Source organism: Haliotis asinina, chromosome 10, assembly GCF_037392515.1.
Source record: "Haliotis asinina isolate JCU_RB_2024 chromosome 10, JCU_Hal_asi_v2, whole genome shotgun sequence".
NCBI classification, from domain to species: Eukaryota; Metazoa; Mollusca; class Gastropoda; order Lepetellida; family Haliotidae; genus Haliotis; species Haliotis asinina.
In genome coordinates, this window is record NC_090289.1 from 17,025,067 (window position 1) to 17,038,980 (window position 13,914).

Sequence of the window (13,914 nt, forward strand, 5' to 3'; positions counted from 1 at the left end):
TGATTACATCACGCCAAACGTTGAGCCTTGTGTCTATCAGCGTGTAAGGGGCGTCTGATTGGACGTATGCATAAGTTCTTCTAAAGAACCGTCTTGTTTATCTTCATTCCTTTGGATAAAGAGGAGTGCGATGTTGGTCCAGCTAACTAAATTTATGCTGCCAATACAACACCAACCCAGTGGCATATGTCTGGCTATAGGCTCGCCTGGACGTCCGCTGACGTGGTTTTGGCAACAATGCAGGACTGCATAATCAACACCTATCGATATATCTACCTTTGGACGTGAAGGGAGTTTTGGAAATGGTATGTCCATTAAGTGAGGGTAATGTGTTTTGTACTGCTGCCAATCAATCACTTCTAATGAAACAGTGACATTGGAAGCTGTCAAGCCTGTCACCATCATATCAACAGAGCCACCAACACTCTCCAAACCAAATTCAACTAAACAACTATCAAAGGTTTGTTTCCGGTTGTTTAACACATTTACCCATACCTTTTCCTGAGTTCCAGGAAGACCTAATTCTGAAGCTATGTCATCGTTGATGTATATCTGTGTACTTGCATCATCCAACAATGCATTTACAGTTATTTTCCTGTTATCATTCTTCAGTACAACTGGAATTGTTCTCAAAGCACAGAAATGTTGGTTTGCATTGCTGGTTGACATTGTAACGGTGTCCTGGCTTTGATCACTTTTAAGCAAAGTACTGTCGCTGTTTTCCAATATTTGATCAGATGACTTCCTACTGAAAGCATGCAACAGATGATGGTGGTTAGCTTTACAGCTATCAATACCACAAGTCTCATTCATACTACATGCTTTCCCGACATGATTTGGCCCCAAACAACGACAACAGAGTCTTAGCTGTTTGGCCTTAGCCCAACGACTGGCAACATCTAAATTTTTTAATTTCACACAGTTTTGTGCAGTATGATTTGTGGCCTGGCATATGTGACAACGAAAGGTGACAACCTCTGGGTCAGCACCAAAGAATGAATCAGATTTTGACAAACCCTTATTCTCAGATCGTGACTTTTCAGATAATCCATGTTTTGTTTCACTGGCAATTGTGAAAAACTCAAATTCCTGCAGCACCCATTCTCTGAGGGTTTCAACAGACTCTTGTCTTTGGTACTGCACGAGAATCGACTCAGTCATCTTTTGCTTTAAAATTACATACAGTCGTTCCTGAATTCCTCCATTTTGTCATTTTCCCTAAGGTTAACAACCACATCATATAACATATCTGCAAATCTTGCAAAGTCTTTAATCTTACCTGGACGTACTGGTCTGAAATTTGCAATTTCCTCCAGCTGCAAAGATATCTGCCTACATTTACCCCCATACTTTCTGTCAAGTTTTTCCAGGGCGATATTATAAGCAGATGAACTATGACCTAACGTTGAGACGAGTTGTGCTGCTTCACCTGACAAATACTGTTTTAATTGGAGGAGTTTGTACTCATTTGTGGCAGGTGCACTGTCTACACATGCCATAAATGCAGCATGCCAACTGTCATACATCTGAACCTTACCTGAGGAAGTCGGGATAGAAACCCACTTTAATTGACGCCATAAGTCCTGCCCAATCTGTGGACTCTTATTACCAACACCTAATTCTTGGGCTAATTGAACAGGAGCAGAGATATGCTCGTGAGTTACATTTGTAGGTTTTACGTTTGCAGTATCTACTTTGCTTGATACAGATTGACTGTCGTGCTTTACTTGCTTTGAAACTGCCTCATCCTTGAACAGATTTGCAACGCCAGAATAGCCACTGTGTGACGAAACAAAAGTGTCGTTTTAAAACACTTGTGCTTTAGTGACCATTTCATCAATAGTCTCCTCCAATGGATGTATCTATTTGTTTGTTTTCTTTCTTTCAAGATCTCTAGCTGAGTGTTAGACAAGAGCTAGATCACAGATAATATTTACGACTTTATTTAGTAAGGAACAAACCTGATCTATTGCTCCCCTTACAGTTTTGCGACTGAGATACTCTTGTTCTAACAAGCCTGACAGTTTGTTTGCTGCCTTAGTCAAAGCCGTTTTAGCAGCCCTTTTTCTGTTTAAGGTCGGCTATCTTTGAATCAGATTCAAGTTTACTAACTGACACTTCTTTGACTAACGACATTGACATATTGTTTCACGACCTAATGTACAATGTGAACTAAACACCTAAATATACGAACTAAAATGGGTTTCAAACCACGCTCTGCTACCAAAAATGTAGCGGAGGAATTTCGCACAGTGAAAGTCTTTATTAAAACAAAAAAAAGAAGTCTGAAAAGAAATGCTAGAAATGTTAGGCCTGTTTGAAATATGCTCAGCTAAGTTTTAAAGGTCTTAAAACTAAATTTCTAAATACTAAATGTCTAACAACTGGGCTCAAGAAACTAATACTCTCCCAATACTATCAATGCAAGTTTTCACAATGAAACTGAAGCTCCAACAACTAAACTGACCACATGTGTTTTGCCCTCTTACATCCCATGTGCCTTTTGGGATATGTGCCTTTTGGTGAGTTTGGGTGTCATGTTTAATGATATGTACATGAACAGTTTCACACACGGATGCATTTTGGAGACACCTCTCTGAACAGATGTTAACAGGCAAATCATTGTTATAGTCACGTCTGTAGTTTGCGAAAAAGTGTAGAATTTCTGTCCAAGGCAATACACGAAGACATAAGCGCAATCAGAAATGTATAATTTATACATGGACTTGATATTAACGCCCACACGCACGCTAGCACATCAGTCAAATAAATAGCATTGAAAATTATCAGAAGAGCTATATACAAATATAGTTGTGAGCAGCGATATTGTTCAGAAATAGCAGGAAATACATCAGTGTTCTTTGTCGTTTTGGTTTTCTTACATAGTCTTAAGGTTCAAGTATCTGTGGTAACTATTTCACATAGTACAAAGTACAAAACAGTTTGGAGGCATTTGAGAGGAGTGTATGACGCCAGTTATATAGAGAAGCGTATGGTAAAAGGCAGAGCCTAGATTTTCGAAACTCTCTTAGCGCTGAAACAGTCGTATGTGTCATACAATAACATTGACATATGGCAATCTTAGCGCTAGTAGAGCTTCGAAAATCTAGGCCACCGTCATTTACTGACAACTGGGAAGCCATTAGACTTTTGGGCACTGCTGCTGCTGATGATGATGAATTTTATCCCTGCTACTGGTTCTTGGATTTTCTTGTGTGTAACGTGTAACAAGTCACGCATGACGACCGACAAAACGATTGCAATGAGGTTCTCATCCTTTCTACTAGGACACTTCTTCAGAAAAACGATTGTCAAAATGGCCCATTCTTGGAAATCGTGTGTAAAATTTAAATTATAAAACTACACCATCGGCATCCAGTTGAACTGATACTGGTAACCGTAATTGTATAACTTATGATTAATATGTCATTGACAGTTGTTATTATAAAAATACACTAGTTAAAATGTGTAGTTTTTCGTGCTTCTTTCACCTTGACTGGAGAAAATCACTCAACACGCTCCTGCAGTTTCACTGTAAATATTCACTATTATTTTCATGCAATACGCTTGCCTCTAGATTCAAAGTGCATTCTCTATATTGTATGGCAAGCGCTTTATGTTTTGCGGGAAAACCTATAATATAAAGACAAAAGGTCCATATCGATATCTCCAAAAACATACATATAATCATTGTGGTTAGTTGTACTGTATACTTCTACCTTTTCACTCACTTCTTTCTGGAGCAGGACAACTGCCACCTAGGATAATTGCTACCCAGGACAATGGTCGCTTATTTATTTGTACAATACTAGTGAGGACAACTGCTGCCCAGTCAGAATTGTTGTGCAATTGTATTTGAGCAAATGAATGCAGGTTGTCAATAAACACAACTTTAGATGATGAATGTTTTCTTGGTATATTCATATTCTGACTTTCATCAGCGTTTAACCTTGAAGTGATTTTGATTTTGATGAAATATTGATTTTGAAGAATTGTTGACTTGGATGAAACATTGTTAATTTACGACATAGTTACTAAAATAATTGAGTTAATGAAAATTGTTCATTGATTAGAGGAAGCATCAAACTTGAAAACTTGTTAACTTAAGACATATTTACAAAGAGAATGTATTGAAAGCAGTAAGAAAAGTTAGCTTAGAAGATAAAATGTTTAGAAAACCAATTTATTTGGGTACTACTGTCTTAATTGTTGCCATGAATACCTTACACGTAGGAGTTTCCTATAGGTTAGTGTTTTCGTGTTTGTGCTCCTGATTCATTCATGCTTGACTGCGAGAGGGTCATTTACCCATTTATTTGTTAGTGCTGTGAGCGAAAAGATGATTGGTGCAATACTGAAGGTGTTGTGAAACTAATATAGTACATGCATCATATGCAACTCTTTCTAAAACAATGCTATTTTCATAGTGCTTAGTCTTATATTCTAGACTGCAGTTGACGTGCAAGATTTGTTGTGTATTGTTGAAAGTTACGTGTTCTTATTTGTCATGGCCTACCAAGTCAAACTCAAGTTGGTAAAGAATCTGTATTACTTTTGATGGTTTGGGTGGCAATTGTTTTGGGTGGCCTACTTATTTCAATGTTTTAGTATAATTATGGTCAAATGCTACTTTTTATTAAAAAGATGAGCGAATGTAGCATTAAGTAAGGTGTTCATTTCTTGTTTGTTGTTTCGGGTGGGGCCTGACGGTGGCACATATATACTATTGTATACTTTGTATTGCCAATATTAAACGTTACTAATGAACCAGTTATAACATGGCTAACATGTCGACACTAAAGTAAAAGATACGTTAGGCTAAATAAAAAGGGGTGAAATGTTCCTCGGACACCGGTCATCCATATCATAATGTGTGTCTGTAAGAACGAGTGTGACTGAATCTACAACTCATTAACAAGTGCTAAACTTTCCAAACTGTCTTTCTGAGAGAAGAAATAAAAATGTGTTCCTCCCTCGTCCCTTTTTATTCTGTCAAAAAATAGAAACAATGTCCTACCGTCCTTGTCACTTTTGGAAAATAAGTCCCAGACACCTTTTATGCAGCCTTGCTGTTCCAAATGGGTTCTTGGGTTGTTAGACACACATAGAACAATTAGAAATGAACATATAGAATTTTCTGGGTTTCATCTTCCTTTTACTTTTCATTGTCTTTAAATTTTCAAAAATGCCAGTCAGGCAACAGTAAAAGTAATACAAAACGTGGCATCTTGTACACACAGCAGTGCAGTTCATTTGTGTCTGGGTTGCACAATTACCGTTACAACCAAATGGACTGTTGTTTGTTCTGTTATGCATGTTTATGGACAAAGCCACATTGAATCTTCCATTTTTCTTACCCGTGAAGGTCCCGGGGTTGAATAGGCCTTCAGCAACCCATGCTTGTCGTAAGAGGCTACTAACGGGATAGCGTGGTCAGGCTCGCTGACTTGGTTGACACATGTCATCGGTTCCCAATTGCGCAGATCGATGCTCATGTAGTTGGACACTGGATTGTCTGGTCCAGACTCGACTATTTACAGACCGCCGCCATATAGCTGGAACATTGCTGTTTGCGGCGTAAAACTAAACTAACTCAATCACTCCATTTTTCTTTTGACATAATTGTGTAATTTTCACGGTTGACAAAAGCAGTAAATACATGCGACATAGGTAAAGTGATTTTCAAATGATCATCACATTGTCGACATCCTTCCCGTTACAAACGTTTCGTGGCGTGGTTTACGTTTTTCCAAAATCGTCTCCAATAATGACGATTGTATATTGATTAATAAAATAAAAACAATGCATCAAATTGTACCAGACCAACATTGTCAAAAGTGTTTTTGTTCCAACAGCTTTGTCAGCCACACAACTTGCCTACTCCTTCAAAGTCAAGACGTCAAAATAGTCGAAGCTGACCTGGCTTTTCCCCAACTTTGTATTCCCCTTGTCGAATAGGAAGGATGGCCTCTCTTCGTAATCAAACAACATTAGGTCTCTGAGGTATTTCAGACGCAGGTGTTCCAGCCCCACCAAAGGAATCTGACTGTAGGCTTGGAGCAGAGCTTCTTGCTTGTTCAATCTGGCTTCAGGCGTTGATCGCTCGTACGCACGTAACACCAAGTTCATTATCATCGTCTCATTTGCTTTACGGCTCTCGTTGGGACTTAACGGATAGTCGTCATACTTATTGATCAGTCCTGATATTTGAAGGACTCGCCACAGACGCCGATGTACCATGTGGTGACTTATACACTCTAAACTTTGGTTTTTTAAACTGAAAGCTCTGTGCACATTGAAAATGATGTTATAGATATTACTTTCTTCTTTGAAGTTCTTGACTATCATGCCCCTCTCTGATGCATGGGTCTGGTTAAAAATAAACATGGCATCGTGCTCAAATGTTTCCACTTTTCCGATAATGTCATACTGTATGTGGCATACGTCACATTGTGACGAGACGGGGCGGAAATGAAAATCGTGCAACTCTACATCTATCCCTGTCAAATATCTTATCACTTCTCTGAATGTCACATCCTCACCACAACCGAGAAGGTTAGGTCGTGACTTTCGCACTTTCATTATGATTCCTTTTCCTAATGACCAGAACACCGGATTTGGACTAAGGAACTTATCAACATATGCTGAAAATATTCTCTGATAGGGGTCGCGTGTAAACATGATTTTATAAGCTGATTGTATTATAGCTCTTATTTCTTCATCCGTTCCATAACCCTGATGTGAAATTGGTTTCTCTGGTCCACGGTTGATCTCAAATGGGGATTTCTTTTCACCAGTCTCCAGTATGTGTAGGGCTCTGAACCAAAATTTTGTGGCAACCTTTGGCACGGGACAATATAGTAGGTTGAGATGTTTGTAATAAGACAATTTATCCGTTGATATGTTTGGGCTCTTCAGCGTGGAACATATGTCTCTTGCGTGTTTCGCCCTTCTCTTTAGTTCTCCATCATCAAATTCCTGCAAAGAGTTACTGACATTCACATTACTGAATAAACATGTAGGATTACTTCCACGAAACGCGGTAATGTGTGGACAATGAAAGGGTCTGAGTCTCAGTGATTGCTCTCTGTACAGAGTACCATCTGTAGAGACCACATTCGTCCATTCCAGTTTTATCTGATCACAGGCAAACTGTAGCGCAAATAGGGTTGCGCATCAGAGAGAAAAATTACGGCTCCCCTTGTATGCGAGCCAAGGGCGCAAAAGTTGGCAAGGTACTTCTCTTGCTTGGGATCGGAAAAGCATATGTAATGTCAACACATAATATTGCCACCAGCAAAGCTCCATTTCTTTGGAGGGTGGTGCCCTCACATTTTCAACCTCATATTTTAATCATTACTCAAGTAAAATATATTTCATCCAGTATTTTAAACGCCACTCGTGGCATGTCAGTCATTCTTCGCTCCCTGTACCCCTGCCAGCATCGGTTCAACCATGCGAACCTGTAATGTAACCACTACCTCGATGTCAAAGTTGGTCATCTTCTCTGTACAGATTACCACGAGGGAACGGCCATGTTGCTCAAACTGTCCTATCGGAACGCATCTCGTTGTGTCATTGTTGTGCTACCTCATCTTTCTTACATCACATATCAGCTGTTCAGACACTTCAGAAATACTAGTAAATAAGTATCTTGTCATTCTCAGAATCGTTGCTTTAGATGTTCCAGTGAATATCACACAACGCTCGTTACAGTGGAAAACACATTAAGACAAGGAAACATAGAGAAAATGAATGGCAAGCAATCTCTTTTCTTCTACGAATTCATCTTTATGCAAAGTGAAATATACTTACAAGATAGACATAACCTTTATCCTCCACATTTCGATGTACCTGGTCAATAGCTCCTTGAAGGGTTTCACTCGTAACTTTGCCGGTAATTTTTACTCGTACATGAGTCGCGTCTTGTGCAGCATCTGGAAATACATTTCTTGTGATTGTGTCGATGTGAGTATTAGAATTATGCTCAAGATTAACTTCATCCTTTCAAATATGCGTTACCTCTAGAATCGGTACTGTGGATAATGAGACTAGTTTTCTCTGGTGCTGAACGTTCATGTTTAGGTTAGCAGTAGGGTATCAACAGTAAAACCATGCAGTATACTACTTCATCCGGATACTGTTCTAAGGTCCCAACAGGAGCAATCGGACGATACCTAAAGACCTAGATATAGTGTGTTAAATGCATCGCAGTCCCTCTCAGAGCATGCCAATATTTTTACTCTATCAGTACTACTGTTTCCCCTGATCAAATGGTATGAAAATACCTTCTCTTCACTTCTATATATACAGATTGTATCAAACAATTATGTCTACGTGTCTGCACTAAAGAATCTCATAAACGTTGAGAATAAAGCTTACTGCATAAATAGGTAAAATACAAACAGAAAACATACAGTCATGTAAACGAATGACTGATCACAAAGTAGTTCCTTAAATCTTTTTTCCAGTATATCGCCCACACTGCAATACAAAACTTATGAAGGAACCTGGAAATGAATAAACGAACGCTAATACTTTCAGGTGTTTCCTTACTCGTTTCCATGAGTATGTCATAGCATTTGAGCAGACTGCACGATACGGATCTTATATATCGTGTTTGGCCTTTTGCCTTTGACTGTGAACTAAGCTTTGTCTTGTCCTCTTCTCTCCCCCAATCTCTCTGTTTCACACACACACATAACCCGGTGGATAACAACTATTATGATGCGGCGTGGTCAAACAACAACATAAAACTTTACATCGAAACGGGCGGTGGGGTAGCCTAATGGTTACATCGTCCGCTCGTCACCCTGAAGACCTGGGTTTGATTCCCTTCATGGGTAGAATGTGTCAAGCCCATTGATGGTGTCCCCTGCCGTCATATTGCTAGGATATTGTCAAAAGAGACGTAAAAACAAACTCACTCACTATACCGAAACATCACATCATAATATAATGAAACGGTTGTTATCCACAAAGCATCGTGCCTTTCTTAGCATCCATCAACTTCTAAAATGCCAATCAAACAGATAATACCCCCAAATCCGGCGACTCCATCCAGTCTCGACACTTACCCACTCTGCAGAAGAAGGTCATATAACTTGCAAGGACAAGAAGTGCGATAACCGCGAGGAATACCACACCGAAGCATTGACTTCCCATCTTGTTCATGATGTTGGTGTCACTGACGAATCACTGTACAAGGAGAAATACACAGTATAATGCAACAAAGGGTTGCTTTAACTGCGTATATTTCAAGTCAGGCCTTTTTATCCGAGCCTCACAGATTGGGATCACAATGCTTTCTCTCTGCTTATCTTCTATACCTTCTGTATTTCAACGTGACATATCACATGGCATTGAAATTGACATTGTACATGTCCGGGCGGTTTGTCCTTTGTACTGACAGGCTTTGAGCTATGTTGTCATGACATCAAGGTAGGAAAACAACATATTACGTGGGTATGTAATGCACAGTATTATTAAGCCTACTATGAGTGAGTGACTTTAGTTTTATGCCACATTTAGCAATATTCCAGCCATGACGGGGATCATACTATGAAGTATAGTACGGTGCGTTTTGGTGAGTCCTTCTGTTGATGTGATTTTGCTCCGGCCTTACAAAACGCAACAAAATTGATTGCTAAGACCATCATGCTACACTAAATGCCCCAAACTCATCTCAGTTTAGTTTCCTATGCGTGTGAGTGAGTGAGTGACAGAGAGAGAGAGAGAGAGAGAGAGAGAGAGAGAGAGAGAGAGTGTGTGTGTGTGTACAATCTCACACGCATATATCTATACTATCTAAAAAAGAAACGCATAGACGAGAAATCTGTTGCATTTTCAAACATATATGATTCGTCTACAAATAGACTATAGTAAATGAAATTTAACACCTGAAGTCTATACAACCACTTTTAGATACCGGTGACGTTGAGCGCGATGGTGACGACGTGGCACGACCCCGACGTCGGGTTTCCTGGCTCTCAGACCAATCTCTTTCAGCCAGTTCCGTACTGTTTGCTCGGATATCCTCTGAAGTCCATGGACCATAGCTGCTGTGCGCTCACCCGTGACAGTACGATCACGCAACTGTAGTACCCGGATGTACCGATCATGGGCTGCAGTGGAAACTCGAGGTCTGCCTGTACGGGGACGGTCATTGGCTATGCCTGTTTAGTTGCACAGAGCTGCAAGCCATGATATCTTGCTCAGACTAACATTCAGACGCCAGGCAACAGAAGATTAGTAATCTCTAGCATGCACTCTTTCAATGGCGATGTTCCGTGACCTTGAAACTCCTTCAAAACGAATGCCAATTTCTGAAAGTAATCTGAATTGTTATTGCCAGACAGTGAATGCTCTTTGCTGCACAATTTCAACTGGAATATGATTTTTGTCGTGTTGTGGCGATGCCTTTCTAATCCTTGTAAGAAATCTCATCAAAATCAACATTTTCAGGTGAAATCTTTCTTTTACTGGTGCAACTGAGTAAAATTATGTTATCAACACTTCTGTCACATATTTGGACGATTGTTTGAACACAGTAGATAATTAACAGATTTTCAAAAAGTTAAATCGGCTATGCGTTTCTTTTTGGGACAGTATATATACATTATGTATTTAAATACAAGCGCAATATAAGAATGAACGCCGTCATATTCTGAACGTCAGCATGATCATATTGTGAACATTAATAGGATCACGCAATGTTCATGAACAGGACCACATGTTTCCTAACCTATTTTTAATCATCACGTTCGCGTCTAACCTTTTCAAAGTTCCCATGGCCGAGGGCAACGTCCCTTCAGTTAAAGTGCGCTTTTGCTGGAATGGGTGTTCCATGTGCTGTATTCGGCCTGATATAATCGTAACTTATACTCCCGTTTAATCATTACAATCGACATTGGAGAGCGGCTAGAGGCATTGAATATCTGGATGGAATTAGTTTAAAGCATGTCTGATCTGACGTGACATGCGAGAACCCGACACGGATTATTAACCTATAATATTTGAAACAACGCCAACAGAATATAGCTGTGTAATTATTATTCGTGCAAAGGTGTCACCATTATATGCTACTGTACACAATGTACCAAAACGCCATTGGATGAACTCACATTTTGTATGTATCTGAGTGTATTCAGTTATGAAACTCGAGATTCTCGTACCTGTCTTTGGAAGGTTTGCAGGCTTATATTTGAACCTTTCGCTTATTGTAGTGCCCCATGAAAGCATTATATCGATAACACGATGAGCCCTGTGGATATTGTGAATGACCTGTCGTGATGTGAGGACCGTTGTATTCTCACGCTATTTACTGGGACTTGTATGAAAACATTTACAGGTATTTTGTATATAACTTCTGCTGTCATGCTATGCTTATGTAGCGTCCACAATAAACAACGTACTGTTTATTTTTTTGTTCTAAGACAGAAAACGTTGCGGTTATCTTGCTATTTATACAACAGTCGGCATATTGACTAGCTATGCTGATAGTGTCAAAAAGCATTGTAGCGTTGCTCTTATGTTATTATGCAAATAAACTGTTCAACACAATGAACATTCGTCGTGATATTGCTGGATACTGCTAAAAGCGGCTTAAAATCACATCAAACAGTCAAACAATGGACATATGTTTTAACTGGCTCTGAGTGTAGTTTCTGCAATGGTCGACGACCCTGCTTACACCGCATGATTACACAATACAGTTTAACTCAATTTAACAGGTTTGATTTCATTGTGAGGAAACGACGGTGAAATAAATCTTCAGATTATTTATGAAGACTTGGCGTTCAAACCAGCCACGATGTTCAAGTCAATTACGACGTTCAAGCCAGCCACGACGTACAAGCCATCCACGACGTTCAAGCCAGCCACGACATACAAGCCAGCCACGACGTTCAAGCCAGCCACGATGTTCAAGCCAGCCACGACGTTCAAGCCAATCACGACGTTCAAGCCAATCACGACATACAAGCCAGCCACGACGTTCAAGCCAGCCACGACATACAAACCAACCACGATGTTCAAGCCAGCCATATCATGACGACCTGTACTTTACACGATGTAATTGTTACGTGACAGTCGTCTCCCCAGCCAGGACAAATCTGTCAACCGACAGTTGATCAATGGTAATAATTTCAAGTCTTATTTTATGACTGGAGAGTTGACATCTATGAGTGGCAGTGTTACTCTGCCTAATTCGGACCGGCTCGGGACTAACTGAAAAGTCCGAATTAGACAGAAGTCCGAGTTACACAGAAATGTCTTATATCGATGCTTGAAGACTCTGTCCGTAAGTTCAGTCGAGTTTATACAGCAGTCCGAGAAAGATAGAGTCCGAGTTGGACAAAGTGCACTGTATTGCCTCTCTGTGTGTGACGTATTGGAACGAATGGGTTTTTACGCCGCTTTTGACAATATTCGCGCAACATCGCAGCGAGGAGTGGGCTTCGCACATTGTGCCCATGCTGGAAATCAAACCTGGGTCTTCGGCGTGACGAGTGATTAACCTTACCGCACTGTAAATATATATAATGTGATATAGCATACCTTATTCAACGGCAGTTAACAGAAATTATTGAAGGTTCTTTAATTATTTATATATTGATTGTATTTTGACATATATTTATGGGCGCGGTGTATAACATGTAGCTAGTATATGGAGTATGTGGTATGTGAGATTTTATCCGTATTGTCAGACTAAATCATTTATTAGTATCCTTGTGCATAATACGTTTATGGTCTGGGGCACACAATATACAATTCGCAAAAATATCTTCGAGACAATTTCCAAGGCCGTCGCCCCACCCACCACTACGTCGACGATGAAGAATCTCCGTCGGACTAAGTGGCAGATCGGGTCTCCACATCGGGATCATTGGCCACTCAGTCCCGATGTGCGTTCTGTCACGTTTAACGCTGTATATACCATTTCGACCACCATTCGACCAAACAATAATAAAACATGGCTGCTGCTGTCTTCATCTCTACCACTGACTCTTGTCTTCCCTGTTTTTTTGTCCACCATCCTGAACTACCACCCGAGAGCAACAACGACGGACGCTCTTGGACAGATCACCCGAGAGCAACCACGGCGGACTCTCTTGGACCAGGGAGCCTATATAGAGAGTTATAGAGTATCCCTGCTTGGACAGATCACCCGAGAGCAAACACGACGGACTCTCTTGAACAGATCACCCGAGAGCAAACACGACGGACTCTCTTGAACAGATCACCCGAGAGCAACCACGACAGACGCTCTTGGACAGAATTGATTCTGTGGTGTTGCAGGTAGAGCCCTATACGAGGCCACCCATTGCCAGTATATAGCACTGTGGATTACGATGGTGTAATCATCATGAACAGACTGTCGTCATATAGTTGAACTATTGACGAGAGTTAGTTGGTTTTAATGTGGATCTTATGTAACACCGCACTCTACAACATGAGCATATTACACTTACACTGAACCGCAAACCGCAAATAAACGGCCTACAAACTATTATAGTATTTCAAGCGGTGTAACACAAATGTGTCCAATGAGTCGGTTATATTTTCTATTATGCTCAGAGATTACAAACAGTAAGTTCCGTAGTGTAAAGACAATGGAAGGTCTCAAGATCAATAATGAAATTCTGAAAGGAATATATTTTGCTGACGATTCGGCATCAGTACTTAAAAATACAACATCGGTATGCAATTTTATAGAGTTTTATAAATACCAAACTCAATTCAAAAAATTAAAAATCGGTGTGAATAAATCAGCCGTTAAAGCATTCAATGAAGATGGGGAAGAAAAACATTCTACCGAGACTGGATGGCATAGGAAGGTTGAATCCAGGCTTATTTATCTATTAAGTTCTTTAATCATCCGTTAAGAGCGCTTGAAAAGGATTAACAGATGTT

The 13,914-nt window shown here is 40.1% G+C and overlaps 1 protein-coding gene across 1 annotated transcript; it reads right to left on the reverse strand.

Annotated features, from left to right (window-relative positions):
• Positions 1-5,877: 5,877 nt before the first annotated feature.
• Positions 5,878-9,174, reverse strand: LOC137298563 (carbohydrate sulfotransferase 10-like). The gene is made up of 3 exons (XM_067830863.1): positions 9,078-9,174; positions 7,816-7,937; positions 5,878-6,978 (listed from the first exon to the last, which is right to left on the reverse strand). The coding sequence occupies exons 1-3, from the start codon at positions 9,172-9,174 to the stop codon at positions 5,878-5,880; spliced, it is 1,320 nt and encodes a 439-aa protein (XP_067686964.1).
• Between the last annotated feature and the right edge of the window lie 4,740 nt (positions 9,175-13,914).

Coding starts and splice junctions, on each gene's coding strand:
- LOC137298563 (XM_067830863.1), bottom strand. CDS start 9,174: ATGAACAAGATGGGAAGTCAATGCTTCGGTGTGGTATTCCTCGCGGTT. Junction 7,938..9,077: donor GACCTTCTTCTGCAGAGTGG/GTAAGTGTCGAG, acceptor ATGTATTTCCAG/ATGCTGCACAAGACGCGACT. Junction 6,979..7,815: donor ATAAAGGTTATGTCTATCTT/GTAAGTATATTT, acceptor AACTCTTTGCAG/GAATTTGATGATGGAGAACT.